Consider the following 18,258-nt stretch of genomic DNA (forward strand, 5'->3'; position numbering starts at 1 on the left):
CAAATCTGTCATTTGTTGTATCACAGGGGGGAAAAACACAAAAAAAGAAAAAAATTCCTTGGACACTGTCTCTACCTATATAATTAATCTGAACAAGAATTTGATAGATATCCTGAAGGCTTTGATTCCTCTGGTTCCTTAAGAACACCTGGAACTTCCTTACAGGCATACCTCATTTTATTGCACTTCACTCTATTTCGCTTCGTAGATATTTTGTTTTTTATAAATAGAAGGTTCAAGGCAGTGGAGGGAATAACTGCAGATGTAGTGGAAAGAGCAAGAGAACTAGAAGTAGAAGCAGAGGCTGAAGATAAGACTGAATTGCTACAATCTCGGCATACAATTTGAACCAATGAGGAATCGTTTCTTATGGATGCATAAAGAAAGGGGATTCTTGAGATGGCATCTACTCTTGGTGAAGATGCTGTGAGGACGGTTGGAATGATACCAAGTGACTTAGTAGAACACCACATAAACTCAGTTGACAAACAGTGGCACGGCTGGAGAGGATTGATTCCAATCTTGAAAGAAGCTTTGTTGCCGGTAAAATGTGATCGAAAGGCATCACATGCTACAGAGAAATCATTCCTGGAAAGAAAAGTCGATCGATAGAACAAACTTTGCTGTCTTTTTTTTTTGTAATATTTTAAAAGTTTATTTATATTTGAGAGAAAGACACAGAGAGACAGAGGCAGAGTGCAAGTGGGGGAGGGGCTGAGAGAGAGGGAGACAGAATCTGAAGCAGACTCCAGGCTCTGAGCTGTCAGCACAGAGCCCAACGCAGGGCTCGAACTCATGAGCTGTAAGATCATGACCTGAGCCACAGTCAGATACTTAACCAACTGAGCCACCCAGGTGCCCCTTCACGGTCTTATTTTCAAGAAAATTGCCACGGCCACCCCAACCTTCAGTGACCATCACCCTGATCAGTCAGCAGCCATCAACATCAAGGAAAGACCCTCCATCACAAAAAAAAAAAAAACTACAACACATTAAAAGCTCAGAGATGATGGTTAGCATTTTTTAGCAATAAAGCATTTTTCAACTAAGGTATATATATTGGATTGTTAAACATAATGCTACTGAATACTTAATAGACTACAGTATAGTGTAAACATAATTTACATGAACGGAAAAACCAAAAACATTCACTTGACTTGCTTTATTGCAAAATTCAATTTATTGCTGTGGTCTGGAACCAAACCCACAATATCTCCAAGCCACGCCTACGTTTTGCTCAAGTGAAAACCACAGAGACTGAGCTGATTTAGAGAATCATTACTACCATTAGACAGGAGAATTTCCACATGACATGTCAGCTAAGGGAACTAGGTTAGGTTAGAAACAGACAACCCACTTAACTAGTATCCTTCCCATTACCAGAGTTTCCACTTTCTGTACATATTATCACAACTTACCTCTCCTGCTGGGAACTGTTCTGGTCATAATGAATACAATTTTATACACTAACAAAAATACTGAATAAGAATCTCACAGAGGATAGACATTTAAATGATGTCTCCATGAAACGAAGCCTCGTGTACCCCCTGCAGAGTTTAGAAATAGCAGAGCCAAGAGAGAAGAGAACATGGGCTTTGGAGGCAGTTCACAGCCCAGCTCCACTGCTCTTAGATCATTAATTTTTGATACGTAAGCCTCTCCATGATTTACTTTTCTTATCTGTAAAATGAGATAATAACACCTTTTTGCCAATTTCTTGCAAGGAATAAACGAGAACATATATATGAGAATATAATTTTAACATATATATTCTCATTTATTCCTTGCAACAAAATTCACTCACACACACACACACACACACACACACACACACACAGAAACAGAGACAGAGATAGGCAGAGAAAGAAAAAGAGCCAAACACAGTATTATTAAATATGAAGAGATGGTTTTATACAGTGGAGAAAGCATGACCCAGAGTAAAAAAAAAAAAAAACCTAGGATCTGCCCCACTATTGATTCCTTTTCTGACCCTGAGCAAGACCACTTTAGGCCTCAGTTTTCACATTTGTCAAATGGGGAAAATAATAACTGTTTATATATCATAAAGTTTGTTTAAAAATCCAAATGAAATAATGAGAATATATAAAAGAAAAAAAAAAAGAAGTTTGAATATCATAAAGTGAAACATAAATGCAAGTTATGTTTAAATTATGACTCTGTCACTTGAAACACAATGATCTTTTTTAATTTGGGTACATTTAAGGGGATATGGAAGGAGAAAGACCAATTTAGAATTTTAAGCCAAAGAGGGGTGCCTGGGTGGCTCAGTCCCTTCAGCATCCAGCTCTTGATTTCAGCTCTGGTCATGATCCCAGGGTCATGGGATGGAGCCCTTTGTCAGCCTCAGGGCTGAGCATAGAGCCTGCTTGAGATTCTCATTCTCTCTCCCTCTTCCCCCCTCCTCCACCTCTGCTTCTCTGCCCACTGCAGCACACGCTCTCTCTCCCTCTATAAAATAAAATTTAAAAACAAAGAATTCTAACCCAAACTTTTGGTCCTTGTCTCAGAATAACACTTTGTGACTTTTCTTTTTAATAATTAAATGAGTACTTTTAATGATACACATGATCCCAAAATGGTTTTCGATCCTTAGGTAGGAATTCACTTAATTTATTACACAAAATAAGAAAACTCCACAAAAACTTACTGTGCACCACTTCATGCAAGGAACTGCACAGTACACACAGACAGACATGAATCAAACAAGGTCTCTGTGTGGCCACAGTTTACAGTCCTATGGCTGGCAATCAATTTAATAGGCACAATGGTACAGAGGAAAAGTTATAAAGTCAAATACATCTGTTTAAATCCTGACACTGCGGCCTATTTCTGGTATCTCTTACAAAGTATGTAACTTTCCTGAGTTCACACTGTCATCATTGAAACTGGGATCATACTCATCTGCCTAAGGCGTTATGCATCTTCATTAATTGGGATGACATGTAACACACGTAAAGCATCTGGAAGATAGTAGGTACTTCTAACTTACCACGCTCCCCTTTCCTGAAATAAGCACATAGGTCAATGACACACATCCCACCCAGGACAGAATTAGGTTAGTGCCATATAATAAGTGCCAAATGAAAAAGAAAGATGTCATACCTGGTTGGGAGAACAGGAGAAGGCTTCATGGAAGCTGTGGGATTTGAAAGGAGCCTTGAAGGATGGGAAAGATTTCAATTTCAATACACATGGTTAAAGTACACAAAAAGGTATGAACAACAACAAGGGTGGCAAATAGTTTGATGTGTTTGACAAAGAGCATTACTTCAGTTTGGAAGGAGTATCTTGGGCAAATAGAAAATGGAGAGAGACAAGGACAAAACGGTAGTTTGGAGGTCATATTATGGACAGTCTTGATGGTCACAGAGATTTTATACTTAATGGGAGGCACTGACAGTTTCCTAACTCGCAGTATCATTTGGTTGGTCCTGAGATGGCAGCAGTTCACAGAATTAAATGCAGTACGAAGAGAAATGTCATTTTAAAAGGGCTTTAGGCAGGAAAAATGTCAGGAACCTTTATATAGAAAATGACCTTCCCTTAAAGATGGCCTATCAAATAACTGCCCAGGAAGAAAGGCCAAGAAGAGGTAACACTGTGAAAACTAAGACACCAAGAAACTAAGGCAAACCAAAATGGGTTAAGAGAGATCTTGACCCGGGTCATATAAATTAACATTAAGAGCAGACAGAGAAAACAAAGTCAGGATTCCCTCCTCTGGGTCCGTTACTTGAGACAGCATTTCCTTTCTCTCATGCATTTCTGAGAGATAATTATTAGGATAACCAGGACAAATTCTCAAAAGTATGCTCTTATGCTGAGCACGCAAACTGGGTAGCTGTGCCTGAAATTCTAAATCACACAACTGGAGCCTGCCAACATGCTTGTGTACTTACCTCATCTCTTTAAGGACGTGGCAACAATTTTGAATTCTAACTGTGGAAAACGTTATTATTACAACCATTTCTGTGTGCCTCGTGAAAATAGGTAGGCCACCTTGGGCATCAAAACTTCAAGAGGGAAATAGTTGCAAATCTCAACAATTACCCGCCCCCAACCATTCAGTGTTCGATGAAGTAAATTCTAAGACATCTACTTCCACCCAAACACTCTCTTTCCCTCTCCATTCTGCCTCCCTCCCTGTCTTTCTCTCACACACACAAACCTGCCCACCGCCCTATACTCTGGGTTATGTTGCTTATGTAGTGACAAAACATCCCTGAGAACTAAGAAAACCTAGAGATTTCAAAATGTAATAGAACAATACAGTCTTTGGCTTTTTCTTTACAGTTCTTTCCATATACATATTTCCTATTATTCAGTCACTCTTTGAGAAGAGAGCCACTCTTGTTAGGGGGTTGAAAATATGAAAAGAAATATTCATATTAATTAAAAGACAAATGATTTTGTTTTTGTGTTTTCCTCAGAAATAGCTCTTTCCTCTCTCATCTTCCACTATTAGTGCACAAGAGCAAATCTCAGACACAGTTCTGTTTGGCTAATACAGTTTATAAATACAAGGTTCCATGCAGAAGTTATCCAGCACGTTGGCGAACATAAACACAAGTGCTGGGTGGTCTATTCTGCTCTGTGTAAACCCAGAAGAAGGGATCATTTTAGAACCCATACTAATTTGATTCTAGAGAATACAATGGTTGGTGAATGCAAATACTTTTTTTTAACAGTGGCTTCAGAAAGAAGATCTCTATACTAGACTACACAGAAACATGGTATTTGCAGAAGTAATATTGAGGATTTAGGGCTGAGTCACCACCCACTTTGATTCTGAACAGCACGATCATCCTGATCCACACTGAGAGGTTATAGTATTTAGATAGCAATGACAGCTCAGAATAAACAAAATAAAAGGAAAACTCCTCAACGAATTATTTACAGTATAGACCTGCAAGAAAGGTCACAACTCTACTGATAGAAAAAGCATGTACTTTGTGTTAGACAAACATGAGTCTGATTAACAGTGCTATTTCTAAATGGCCTGGACATTCAAATAAGTATGGAGCTGACCTATGATAACTACTGAATACATAGGAACTGTGTTACATGACATGTAAAACAGTCATGCTCATGAGGGTGTCATTTTATTTTTTTAAGAACAGAAAAAAAGCAAGGAAGACGAATATAGGGAACACCTATTTAGAATGGCTTTGACTTTGAACTACTACATTTTATTTTTCATCACATTCCAAAATCTTTCTCATTCAAGCACCTGTACAATGCTGGAGGAGACATTATGGCCAAAATACTATTAGCCATTTTCCTTTCAAAAAATGAAACACATTTGTAAACATCTTTCTTCAATAAAAGTGTTTTTTAATATAAATTAATTATCAAAGAGAATAATCTTGAAAGAGAATAATAATTCTAAAATCGCCTCCCCCCACTCCACAATTATAAAAGTAGCAAATGTTTCATGACAGAAAAATATTTTTAAACACAGATAAACAAAAAGAAAAAAATTAAAAGCTATATAGAGATTAGTATAGTTAAACCAGGGAGTGCATAATTCTAGATTTTTTATTGTATATAGTATAAATGATTAATGTGTCTATATCTGTATTAATAAAAGTGAGATCATATTATATAAAATGATTTTGCAATCCACTTTTCTAATCAAGAAATAATTAACATATCTTAAACCAATAAATATCTATCTCCATTAATTTAATGACTGACTGACATCACATTATGTGAATATATAATAATTTATTGAGCTAACACATCTATTACTGGCTTTTAACTTATTCTCTACTCCACTATGCAAAAGACAATAAATACTATGTTGAACATACTCACATCTGAATTGTATAATATACCCACGATTATTTCATTAAGTTAGAATGCTAAAAGTGGGATTGGATTGCAGGGTCAAAGGTAAGCAAATTTTATGAGTTTTTTGAGGCATATTGAAAAACTGACCACCAAGAAGGATATACCAATTTACACACCTTCCAGCAATGTATCAGAATACCGATTTTTGGAAATGTTTCTCATAAATATTGAACATCATCATTTTCTTATTTACTTTTGGCAAGTTTATAGGCAAAAATATCCTACAACATTAATACGTTTGTCTTATTACCAGAGTTGCATATTTTGTTCATGTTATCTTATATTTTTCTTTTTTTCTGACTGCCTAAAATACAACATTTACAAATTTTCCCAAGTTGTGTGTTATTTTCTTACTAAATTTGAAACAATGTTGTTATATTGTTATATAGTACAGATTTTAACCTTTTGGAATACTTGTTAAGTACTTTTTTTGATATGTTTACATTCTATTTTCTTTATTAATTCTTTTTAGGTATCTTACAAAACAGTTATTTTTATTTTTATTTTTCATTTACATCCAAGTTAGTTATCAAATAGACCACTAACGATTTTAGGAATAGAATCCAGTGATTCATCCCCTACATGTAACAACCAGTGCTCATCCCAACAAGTGTCCTCCTTCATGCCCCTTGCCCATTTAGCTCATCTGCTCCACCCAGAACCCCTCCAGGAACCCTCAGTTTTTCTCTATATTTAAGAGTCTCTTATGTTTCATCTCCCTCCCTGTTTTGTATTATTTTTGTTTCTCTTCCCTTATGTTCATCTGTTTTCTTACAAAACATTCTATGCAGCCAAATTATTAATCTTTTCCTTAATGATTTCACTCTTTGGTGTCATCCTTATTTTATTTTATTTATTTATTGAGAGAGAATGTACATGCAAGTGGAGGGGGAGGGTCAGAGAGAGAGAGAGAGACAGAAAGAGAGAGATGGGGCAGGGGGAGAGAATCCTAAGCAGGCTCCATGCTCAGCACAGAGCCAGACACAAGGCTCCATCTCACAAACTGTAAGATCATGACCTGACCCGAAATCAAGAGTTGGAAGCGTAACAGACTAAGCCCGTAACAGACCCAGGTGCCCCTGGTGTCACCCTTAGGATGGTGACTCACAGATTACAGAAATATTTGCTAATATTTTAGACAAATAAATACTTGCTAATATTTTTATTTATTCTCCCCTAATTTCTTTCTTTTTAAAAATGTAAACAGGCATTGGATCTAGAACTTATTTTGATAAGTGAAGTTTGGACTTAACATCTTTTTATCCACATTAGCAGACAGTAGTGGCAACAGCAATTAATGAACGCCACCTTCCCCATATACTAAATTCTTACATGTACTTTGAACTACTTACAGATTTTATGTTCTCTTTCTTTAATCTATCAGTTTATTCCAATGGGAGAAGGGTATTTAATTCAATTTTCAGTGTATAATGAACATTTCTAGGAAAAGACCACACTCAATTTACTTGTTCATATCTTCCGGCAAATACTGTCCATTTTTGTCTCCAAATAAATTCTAGAATCATTTTGTTAAGATGACCCCCCACCACCGAATTCATATCACTGCAATTAGATTAATTTTGGAAAAATTCTCTGCAATATGAAATATTCCCATCTAAAATACTGCATATATTTGTACATAATAAAGTCTCTCTTAAATTACTCTGTGAAATGTTCTTCACATTGGTCCTACATATAACTTGTTAAGTATATTTACAGGGATCTTGTAATCCAATAATGAATACAGCATTTTTTTTAATTTGTTTTCTAAGTGGACCATCTAACCAACTAAAGTCTTACTGGTCCTAATTATTTTTTTAATTTATTTGCGGGGCAGTGGGGGGGGTGGTTATCCAACCACACAGTAATAATCTATGAACAATGAGAATATGTATTATTTATTTCTTTTTTTTTTAAACCGTATTTGATAGAATAAAAGCAGTAGTAAGCCCAATGAGGGGCTGGAACTCATGAACTGTGAGATCATGACCTGAGCTGAAGTCAGTTGCTTAACCAACTGAGCTACCCAGAAGCCCCACCATACTTCTGACATAAATGCAAATAAATGTTTTTAGTGTTCCACTGTTAAATCCATGGTGGTTGCTGAATTTCACATAGGTGCTCCCTATCATGCATGTCACTGAAATATTATATTGGTTGAATTTTAGTAAGTATATTTTGTAATCAGGAGTGCAGGATGGATGTTGTACAATGCCTTTTTAGAATACACAATTATGATCTTTGTCTCTTTTACCTAGTAATGTGATAAATTATATTCACAGATTTTTAAATATCAAACCATCCTTGCATTTCCAGAATAAGTCCTACATAGCAGTGGGAAATTACTTTCTTCAAACACCTTGGAACTGCTTTGCTAAAATTTGATTCAGTCTATTTTCTTATTCATAGTTGTGAGATTGGTTCATCGTGTTCTCCTTTGTGCTACTTATGCCTGGCTTCAGTATCAAGATGAAGCTAGATGAAATGACCTAGTTTTCTGCAGGCCAGTGCTCCCACCGAGCAGTATAAAAGGCAGTAAAAAACGGACACACGAGAAGACTATGAAGCAATGAGGACTAAAGGGAATAACGCTGCAAAGAGGGCAGACCTTTTAAAGGTGAGCTGAGGCTCTGCAGCCATCTCTGGAGGCATCTGCCAAACGTAGGCATAGGAACAGACCAAGAATTTGGGTTAGGTGCAGGCAGGGAGTAACTACTGGGGTGAAAACAAATCACTGAATTTTTGTTGTTTCCATGGGGCTGAAGTGCCAAAATTGGAGATTTGAGGGCCAGCTTTCTCCTCAGACATTTTCTGAATTCTAAAGCTACACAGCAGAGGAAAATAATGGTCTAAGGCAAAACTTTTGAAAAGCAAAGTAAGATCTTCCCCCAGTCTTACAGTGTTTCACAGAAAAAGATTCACTAGTGGGAGGATTCATGAGAATTTCAGTTGGGAGCTGAAAAATCTTGAGGGAGTGGTAAACTGACACTGACAATCTCCAACCACTTTTTTCCTGTTGGCAATTGTTGATCTGGGTAATCCTCCTTCTTAGGACATTTGCCAAATTCTAAAATTAAAAAAGGCAAGAGGCTGAAAGAGATAAGGTTCCTCTGAAAAATGGAAATATCCATAGTCCTCTTGGTCCTGAAGAGACAGTGATGTGTCAGGCTCTCATTAAAAGCTCTAAAGAACCACATACTAATAACGGGGGCAAACGAAAGGTATGCTGCATCTACAATCCAAGCTTGACCCAGATCTGCCCATGAAGGGAGTAGGTGATGAGGCTCAAACCATAACCCATCTGCCCATACTACCTACTTAGTAAAAAAAGGGATAAACCGATTTTAGTGGGAAATGTCCTCACCTGGAACCTCTACATGTTTTAAATAAATGCAATGTCTAACATCAACCAAAAATTAACAGAAAGAGACAGGACCATATGACCAAGAACCAAAAAAAGGATCAAAAATAATTCTACCCATATGTAGATAAACTACATATTACCATTAATAAACATAAAAAATAACTTTAAAATTACTAATTAATATGCTAAAGAAAATAGAGAAATGATAGATAAGTTAGATTAAAAGATGGAGAATTTCACCAGATATTTAAGGTTATAAAAAAAAAATCAAGTGGATATTCTAGGATTAAAGATACATGCCTGAAATTCTAACTCCTAAGTTTTTCTTCTATTTCTACCATAGCATTCACTATGTGTTTGCACTAATTACTTCAGGTGAAGTTAGGAGGAACAGAAATACACATGATATTAGGGACCATTTTCAACAAAATAAAAAAAACTGCAAAACTCAGTGAGAAAATGATGGAAGAGATCTCTAAATCTCATCAAGGGGCAATAATTATAGTGTGAGTTTTTATATCCTGAAGAGCCTCCTGGCTAGTTAAAACAGAAACAGACATCTTTCACCAAGACAGATTTTAAGAAAATTTTCTTCTATATGATGAGCAAAGTAAGAGCAATTGTCACTTACAGGAAGGTGTGTGAATACAGCAAAAGTGCTTCGTAGAAAGGCAATGAGGTCTACTAGGTAATCACTAGCTTTGTTGCCCAAATCTCCAGTCATCCAGTCATAGTCAGCCAGCTGTAGAAACTGGTCAATCTTCTGGTTTAAATTGGTATAAATTTCTTCTTCAGCTGCATGTCTGGCATCCTGTGAAATATGGAATTTTAAAACTCATTCAGACTTCCAGTATAATCAGAAATTTCTACTTGGAGACATCTCATACTTATATCCACTAAGTAATGGAATTGGGAATATCAAGACTATCCCAGTCTCCATTAATTTTTCCTTTTCAAAAGTATAGTAGAGTCTCTTCATTCTGTGTCTGCAAGACAAGCTATTGTTTTGCGTCACCAGATAGAGAATCTGTCTTTACTTCCCTCAACTATCTGCGTCCTTTTTTTGCTTTCTTACATTTCTTCAAAATTGTACTCACTCTCAGGTCTTATTCCCATTCATCTCTTCTAGGACTCCAAGAACCTCCTTTCCTGTAATACCAACCTCTCTAGATCTCCTAGTCTCCTCACATTGCTTATTATAAGTTTCAGCTTCATGCTATAAAAATTCCCAGTAGCTACTACCCTACCTCTCTGGTGTCTTTGTCATCAGGCTCCTTCAAAGATTGGTATACGCCAATGTTTCTTGAAATGTGTTCTAAGGAACGACAGATCTGAAAAATGCTAACGCAACAGCAGAAGAGCTCCTAGATCAAATAAGTTTGAGAAACCATGTTTAAGAGACTCATGATGTACACTAGCATATAAAAGGCTCTAAGAAGTATATGGGACTAATGTTCCAAGAAAAATATTTTCAGGACAAAAGGATGTACTTGCATTAGAGCAATCAGGATTCCAATGCTAACAATCCATCAACATGGATTGGTCCACGGTAACCCAAGACCTCCATCCCACAACATGCAATACTCATTTTTCAGTCTGACCTTACTTGCTCTGTCAAACATTCTCTTCTAGAACTCTGTTCTCCTTTGGCTTTCATGAATGGTTTTCTCCTGGTTTTATTTTTACTTTTCTGGTCTCTAATCCTCTCAATTTCACTGGGTGATTTCACCAATTCCTAGAGCTCACACCAAATCTGTCCCTGTTTTAGAAGGCTATTAATTACTGATTCAATTTCTTCAATAGATATAAAGTTATTCAGGTGATCTATTTCTCCTTGTTTGAGTTTTGGTAAACTATGTCTTTCAAAGAATTGATCCATTTCAAGTAGGTTATCAAACTCTGGGTACAGAGTTGTTCATAATATTCCTCTATTATTTTTTTAATGTCCATGGAATCAGTAGTGATAATCCCTCTTTCATTTTTTTTTTTTAAACTTAAATTCAAGTTAGTTAACATACAGTGTAGTATTGGTTTCAGGAGTAGAATTTACTGATTCATCACTTACATATAACACCCAGTGCTCATTCCAACAAATGCGCTCCTTAAGGCCCATCACCCATTGAGCCCATCCCCCCACTGCCATCCCTCCAGCAATTAACCCCTTTTTCATTTATGATATTAACAATTTGAGTGTTCCCTCTTTTGGTCTTGGTTAGCCTGGCTCAAAGTTTATAATTCTATTGATCTTTCTAAGAACCAGCCTTTGGTTTCATTGATTTTTCTCTTTTGATTTTCTACGTCAAAACCATTCATTTCTGCTCTAATTTTTATTCTCTTCTTCTGATTACTTTGGATTTAATTTGCTGTTCTTTTTCTAGCTTAAGATAGAAGCTTAGATTATTTATTTTAAGAAATTTCTTATTTTCTAACACATACAATTTAATACTATAAATTTCCTTCTAAGCTCTGCTTAGATGGCACAAATTTTGAAAAAGGTGTATTTTATTTTCATTTCGTTTGAACTACTTTTTAATTTCTCATGAGACTCTTTCTTTGACCCATGTATTATTTTGAAGTTTGCTGGTTAATCTGCAAATATTTGGGGATTTTTAAGCTATCTTTCTATTAACTTATTTCCATAGATGAATTCTATGTGGCCTGAGAGCAAGTTTTGTATGATCTCTGTTCTTTAAAATTTGCTAAGATGTGTTTACCAGCCAGAACATGGTCTGTTTTGGTGAATACTCTTATGAGTTTGAGAAGTATGTGTATTCTACTGCTGTTGGATGAACTATTCTACAATTGTCAATTTAATCCAGTTGATTGACAGTACCATTCTGTTAGACTATATTTGGATATTCTCCTCCTCAAGCTATCAATTTCTGGCCCCTGGATTTGTCAATTGCTGATAGATGGGTTTACTAGGACATGTAAGCAGGAAGAGATAATGACTTATATAAAATACCTTTTCAGTATCTTTTAAATACTTATGTATTTTTTTCTCATTTGATCTATTAAAGAAGTGGATAATTTTAAACAATTTTCTAATACTAATCATTCTTGGATTCTTAGTGTTACTTTTATTTCTACTTTCTATGTCCTAGATGATATTTGATAGTCTATTATTTATGATTTTTACATCAAAATTGAAATTCAATTGTTCAGATTATTTTTGGGGTTTCTCTGGGTTTTGTTTTTGTTTTTTTAAGATTTTATTTTTTTTAAATGTTTTTATTTATTTTTGAGACAGAGAGAGACAGAGCATGAACAGGGGAGGGGCAGAGAGCAAGGGAGACACAGAATCAGAAGCGGGCTCCAGGCTCTGAGCTGTCAGCACAGAGCCGGACGTAGGGCTCAAACTCACAGACTGTGAGATCATGACCTGAGTTGAAGTCGGACACTTAACTGACTGAGCCACCCAGGTGCCCCTCTCTGGTTTTTGAATCATTATTATGGTGACTTTGTGAAAATGAATTGAGATAGTTTCCCTTTTTTTCTCTACCAATCTGGAATAGTTTAAATTATACAGAAATTATCTGTTTCATGAAGACCCAAATGAATTCACAGACAAAATCATATGGATCTTGCCCAAATTTAAGAAGTCTTTAATAACTTTTTCACTTCTTTCATAGTTATTACCTTGAATCACTTTTTATTCTATGTTTTCCTATAGATTCCCAAATTTATTAGCACAGTTACACAAAATATTCTAGGTATTTAATTTCCTCTGATTGTGAATTTCAAGTAATTGTGATTTATTTATTCCTTCCTTCCTTCTTTCTTTTCTCCTTCCCTTCCTTCCTCCCACCTCCTTTCAATCCATCCATCCTTCTTTTTAATTAGGCAAGGTAAAATGATTATTTTCAAAGTGCAACATATCCTTGCTTGAAGTGTCTCAAAGACCTCATTAAGATAAAATCCAGATGATGTATCAATACAAAACAAAGTGCTTCACAAGTTGGCATTTAACTACTTCTCTATCTCAGTCTCTATCTCTATCTCTATCTCAGTGCTTACTCTACACTGAACATGTCTGATTTTATTTATTCTTTCATCTTTGTACATGAAGTTCCCTCTCCTAAAAATGTCCCTTATTCCCTCCTCATCTTTTGTCCATCTGGATACCTCCTGCTGGTCCCAAGACCCATTCCATCTTGTGCCCTTTCTGGGAAGTCTTCCTTGAAGGTCTCAAACCTAAGATAAGTATCCTCATCCTATTCTTCTAGACCTGTAAGTATTAATTTCCCTTGAAGCCCAATCCTCTCACCTTTTCTATCTATATTCAATTCCCAGAAGAAAGCCAGCCCCACAGCATTAAAAACCATCTTTATACAGAAGGATTCTGAATTTTTATGCCCAGCTCTGACTTTGCCCTGTCAATTTAATATCTCTAGGCAGATGACTACTAGATATCTGAAGCTTAATGTGTCAAAAATGGAAGTCTTGATTCTACTGCCGTTCCCCTGGCCTGTTATTCTTCACTGTTCCCCATCTCAGTGAATACGACCACTATTCATACAGTTTGCTTCATTCAAAAATCTTGGAATTATCCGGACTCCACTCTCTCTTATAACCCCATACCTAGTCTAGCAGTAAAACTTGCCATCTCAACCTTTAAAAATATTTCTTACCACTTTCACCCTACCACTATTGTCCAAAAAAAAAACACCATTATCTCTTACTTAGACCACTGCAAGGACTTCCAAATTGAATTTTCTTGTTCCACTCTTCCTAACCTACAACACATTTATTTTCCACATGGCAACCAGTGTTACCCATTAATATATAAATCAGATTATCACCACCACTCCCACTTTCTAATGGCCTCACGTTTCATTTCAGAATAAAACCCAAGGTACCTACCACAAGGCCAGAAAACATCTAACTCCCGACCATCTCATTTCTTACCACCTCTACCTCTAATGATAGATATATCACTGCCAGACTGAATTCCTTGTTATTCCTTGAACACACCTGCTTGAATATCTAGTATTGTACTGTTCCCTCTGAGTGCAATATTTATCTATCAGAAATCTAAAGGATTCCATTTCTCATTTCAATCAAGTCATTTATTTTTCTTCTTAGTTCTTGTCATCAACTGAGATCAAATGAGATTTTTGTTTGTTTGTTTATCATTATCATCCCCACCACAATATAAACTCTCTAAAGTCAGGAGACCTGTTGATTATGTTTATACCCGTAAATTGCCTGGTATGTAGTAGATGCTTCATAAAAACTTGTAGAACTGACAAGAGACAATGTATTTATTGTATTATTCTAGTAGTTCTCACACAGTTCTTTACAGAAGTTACAGTGTCTGTGCTCCCTGTAGATTACAAACTCTAAATCCAAGGATTAAGTATTATTTCTCTTTCTACCCAAGAACATACCAGATTGTCACATAATAGGTACACGAACAATATTTGTGGTGGGGTAAATTAATAAACAGCCTCATTCTATTTTGTAAGAGAGTAAGGAAATTCTTATGAACAAGGAAAGCTAAGAATGCCAGCTTAATTATGTCACACATGGCAGGAACAAGGGGCAATTCTGCAGGAAAATACCTTGAAGACCTTCTGATTATTTTTGCCCCTTTTTCAGCATAAAGGTTTCCATCTGCAAGGGAAAGTTTTCTGGAAACAGTAGCTTAGGAAAATACACAACATGTAGCTGCTATAATTGCTGTGTTTATACTGAGTTCTGGGTTAGTTGGTCTGAAACAGTCCTGGTAAAAATAAACTTTCAATGTGTTTTAAGCAATCAGTGTTTCCAATAAGCACTTGTCAACATGACCTTTAGTGGTCTCCAGAACTTCTCCTTTACTAAGTATTTAACTGGCTACTCAACTCCTATGGCTTCCTGTCTGCCCTTAATTTTCCCTCAGCAATTTTAATGCTGGAACAACAACAAACTACACAAGCCATCCTTTGGGAGGATTTCTGACCATAATTTGAAAAGCCCTTGAAATAAGAAAATTGAGGTGGATTAAGGGAAGAATAGCAGTACATTCTACATATTCCCCATATGAGAGACGAGTATAAATGAACCTCACACTCTAACTCCCTAACTCCCTCTTCTCTGGTGAACATTCAATTACAGTCCCTCCCACATTTTCTTTCCCAAGAAGTCTTGGCTTCCACAGTAAATTAAGTGGAAATATTTTTGATGAAAGTATTGCCCATCTTCCTTAACAATGCTAATATTTAACAGTAATCATAATTTTTATTACACTGTCTAAGGTGATTCTAAAGTTCTTAAAGCTCTTACCATACTCATTTTTGGGTCCTCTTTATCAGATAAATCTTTTCTTCACTATAAGAGTTTCAACATTAATATAATGAAACATTATTGAAAGTTTGCAAGTAATGATACCAATATAAGACAATGTATAACAGAATTTTTTTTTAGGTAATTTGAAATGAATGACCCATGGTCACATACATACATAAAGAATATTTTGTGAACATCTCATTTTTTTTTCAGATTTACTGGAGTATAATTGAAAATTTTAAAAAAAAAAATGTTTTTTGAGAGAGACAGAGACAAGAGTATGAACGGGGGAGGGGCAGAGACAGAGGGAGACACAGAATCTGAAGAAGGCTCTATGCTCTGGCTGTCAGCACACAGCCTGACACAGGGCTTGAATTCGTGAACCATGAGATCATGACCAAAGTTAGATGCTTAACCAACTGAGCCACCCAGGTGCCTCAGAAAATAAAATTATATTTAACATGTTCATTATGATGATTTAATATGTGTATATACTGTGAAAGGATTCCCATCATTTAGTTATTAACACATTCATTATCTTAAATATTTATTTATTTATTTTTGGTGAGAACACTTAAGCTATATTCTCTTAGAAAATTTCAATTATACAATACAGTATTATCAACTATAGTTACCATGTTTTACATTAGATCCTCAAATCTTTTTCATCTTACAGCTAAAAATTTATACCTCTTTACCAATTTCTATTTCCTCTACCCGCCTCCCCATGCCCTGACAACCACTTTTCTCCTCTCTGTTTCTGTGAGTTTGACTTGCTTCTTTGTTTGTTTGTTTTTAAGATTCCACATAAAAGTGATAGCATGCAGCATTTGTCCTTCTCTGTCTGGTTTATTCTATTTAGCATAATGCCCGTAAGGTCCATCCATGTTGGATGGATGGCAGAATTTCCTTATTTTTCTTGGTTGAATAATGTTCTATCATATATATGTACCACATTTCCTTTACCTATTCATTCATCCAATGATAAACACTTTGGTTGTTTGCATAGCTTGACTATTGTGAAGAATGCTGCAATAAACAAGGAGGTATAGACATCTCTTCAAGATAATCATTTTTATTTCTTTGGATATATATACTCAGAAGTGGGACTGCCAAATCACATGGTAGTTCTATTTTTAATTTCTTGAGTAATCTCCTTACTTTTATCCATTGGGGATATACTGGTTTACATGCCTGACTACAGCACACAAGGGTTCCCTTCTCTCTACCTCCTTGCAGGCATTTGTTCTCTCTTGTCTTTTTGATGCTAGCTATACTAACAGGCATGAGGTAGTATCTCACCAACAGTAATCTTTTCATGTACATATTAGCCATTTGTATATCTTCTTTAGAAAAATGTCTATTCAGTTCCTCTGCCCCCTTTTAATTGGAGTATTTGGGGTTTTGCTATTAGGGTATATGAGTAATTTACATATTTTGGATATTTAATGCCTTATCAGCTATATGATGTGGAAGTATCTTCTCTCAATCCATCAGGTGTTTTTGTGTTTTGCCTTTGTGTTCTGTCCTTTGCTGCTCAGAAGCCTTTTAGATTAATGTAGTCCCACTTATTTATTTTTGCTTTTGTCGCCTTTGCTTTGGTATTAAATTTAAAAAATCAGTGCTAAGACCAGTGTCAAGCTAACCCATTGTTTTCTTCTAGAAGTTTTATAATTTCAGATCTTACATTCAAATCCTTAGTTTGAGTTGATTTTTGTATACAGTGTAAACATGGGGGTCCAGTTTCACTCTTTTGCATGTGGCTGTCCATTTATTGAAGAGACTATTCTTTCCTCACTGTGTGTTCCCGTGTTTACACCTTTGTTGTAAATTATTTGACCATATATATACATGAGTTTATTTCTGGCCTGTCTGTTCTGTTCCATTGATCTACGCATATGTGTTTATGCTAATACCATACTATTTTGATTACGAAAACTTTGTAATATTATTTAAAATCAGGACATGTGATGCTTCCAGCTTTGTTCTTCTTTCTCAAGATTGCTTTGGCTATTCAGGTTCTTTCTCATTCCTTTTCTTATAACATAAAAAGAGATCTTACTAACAATTTCATCTCATAAAATATAATAAGCAGTTATGAATCAAATTTGATTCTTTTGTCTTAAATCTATTCTCAAGGGAAGGTGCCAATAAATAGGGAAAGAGGATAAAAGGATAGGAAAAAGTTGACACCAGTGGACATATATCATGATTTCAATCTACAACTTTGTATCTAATTAATACCAACCTCAAAAGGATGAAACAGATTTGATTCCAAACTAAAATAATCAAATAATAACAATAATAACAAAAACCCAAAACAACAGGTTGGCTTTTATGTCAGAGTCTACCATTGTAGTGTTTAAGGTGTTAGACTATTTTTTCTGCTTAATATTTATTTAAAGGTCACAAGGCAATATAAAGGAATTTCTTAAGGCCTTTTTAAATTAAGTCATTCACTCTCCAGAAATTCTCCATCAATCTATTTTCTGCTCTACAAGAGTGTCATTCTTCTCATTTGATCAAACTCAGGATCAAAGCTAGTGCTGTGGCCTTGTGAAATGATTATAAAATTGTTAACTACAATAGTAAGGGGCAGAAATTCCTCACTAAAAAAGTGAAAAAAATCTGGACACAGAACACAAAGAAGCAAGGACAGCTTATTAAAATAAAATTAATTGATGTTGATTTTAGTCACAACCACTATTAGCTAGACCATCCTTAAGAATTCTTGACTAAGACGAGGGCCA

At 35.6% G+C, this 18,258-nt stretch overlaps 1 protein-coding gene across 15 annotated transcripts in view; it reads right to left on the reverse strand.

Annotated features, from left to right (window-relative positions):
* EXOC6B (exocyst complex component 6B) overlaps positions 1-18,258 on the reverse strand; it is a 605,784-nt gene that overhangs the window by 236,579 nt on the left and 350,947 nt on the right. For 13 of the 15 annotated variants that reach the window (XR_006215816.1, XR_006215815.1, XM_042981710.1 and 10 more), the window contains 2 exons: positions 10,486-10,602; positions 9,870-10,049 (listed from right to left, as the gene is read on the reverse strand). Coding sequence is in view for 13 of the 15 variants with exons in the window: in XM_042981710.1 (XP_042837644.1) it covers positions 9,870-10,049; positions 10,486-10,602 (297 nt within the window). In the remaining 2 variants the exon portion in view is untranslated. The remainder of the gene's footprint in view (positions 1-9,869; positions 10,050-10,485; positions 10,603-18,258) is intronic. The other 2 variants (XM_007083428.2, XM_007083427.2) reach the window with 1 other exon arrangement.

This window comes from Panthera tigris, chromosome A3 (genome assembly GCF_018350195.1).
Source record: "Panthera tigris isolate Pti1 chromosome A3, P.tigris_Pti1_mat1.1, whole genome shotgun sequence".
NCBI classification, from domain to species: Eukaryota; Metazoa; Chordata; class Mammalia; order Carnivora; family Felidae; genus Panthera; species Panthera tigris.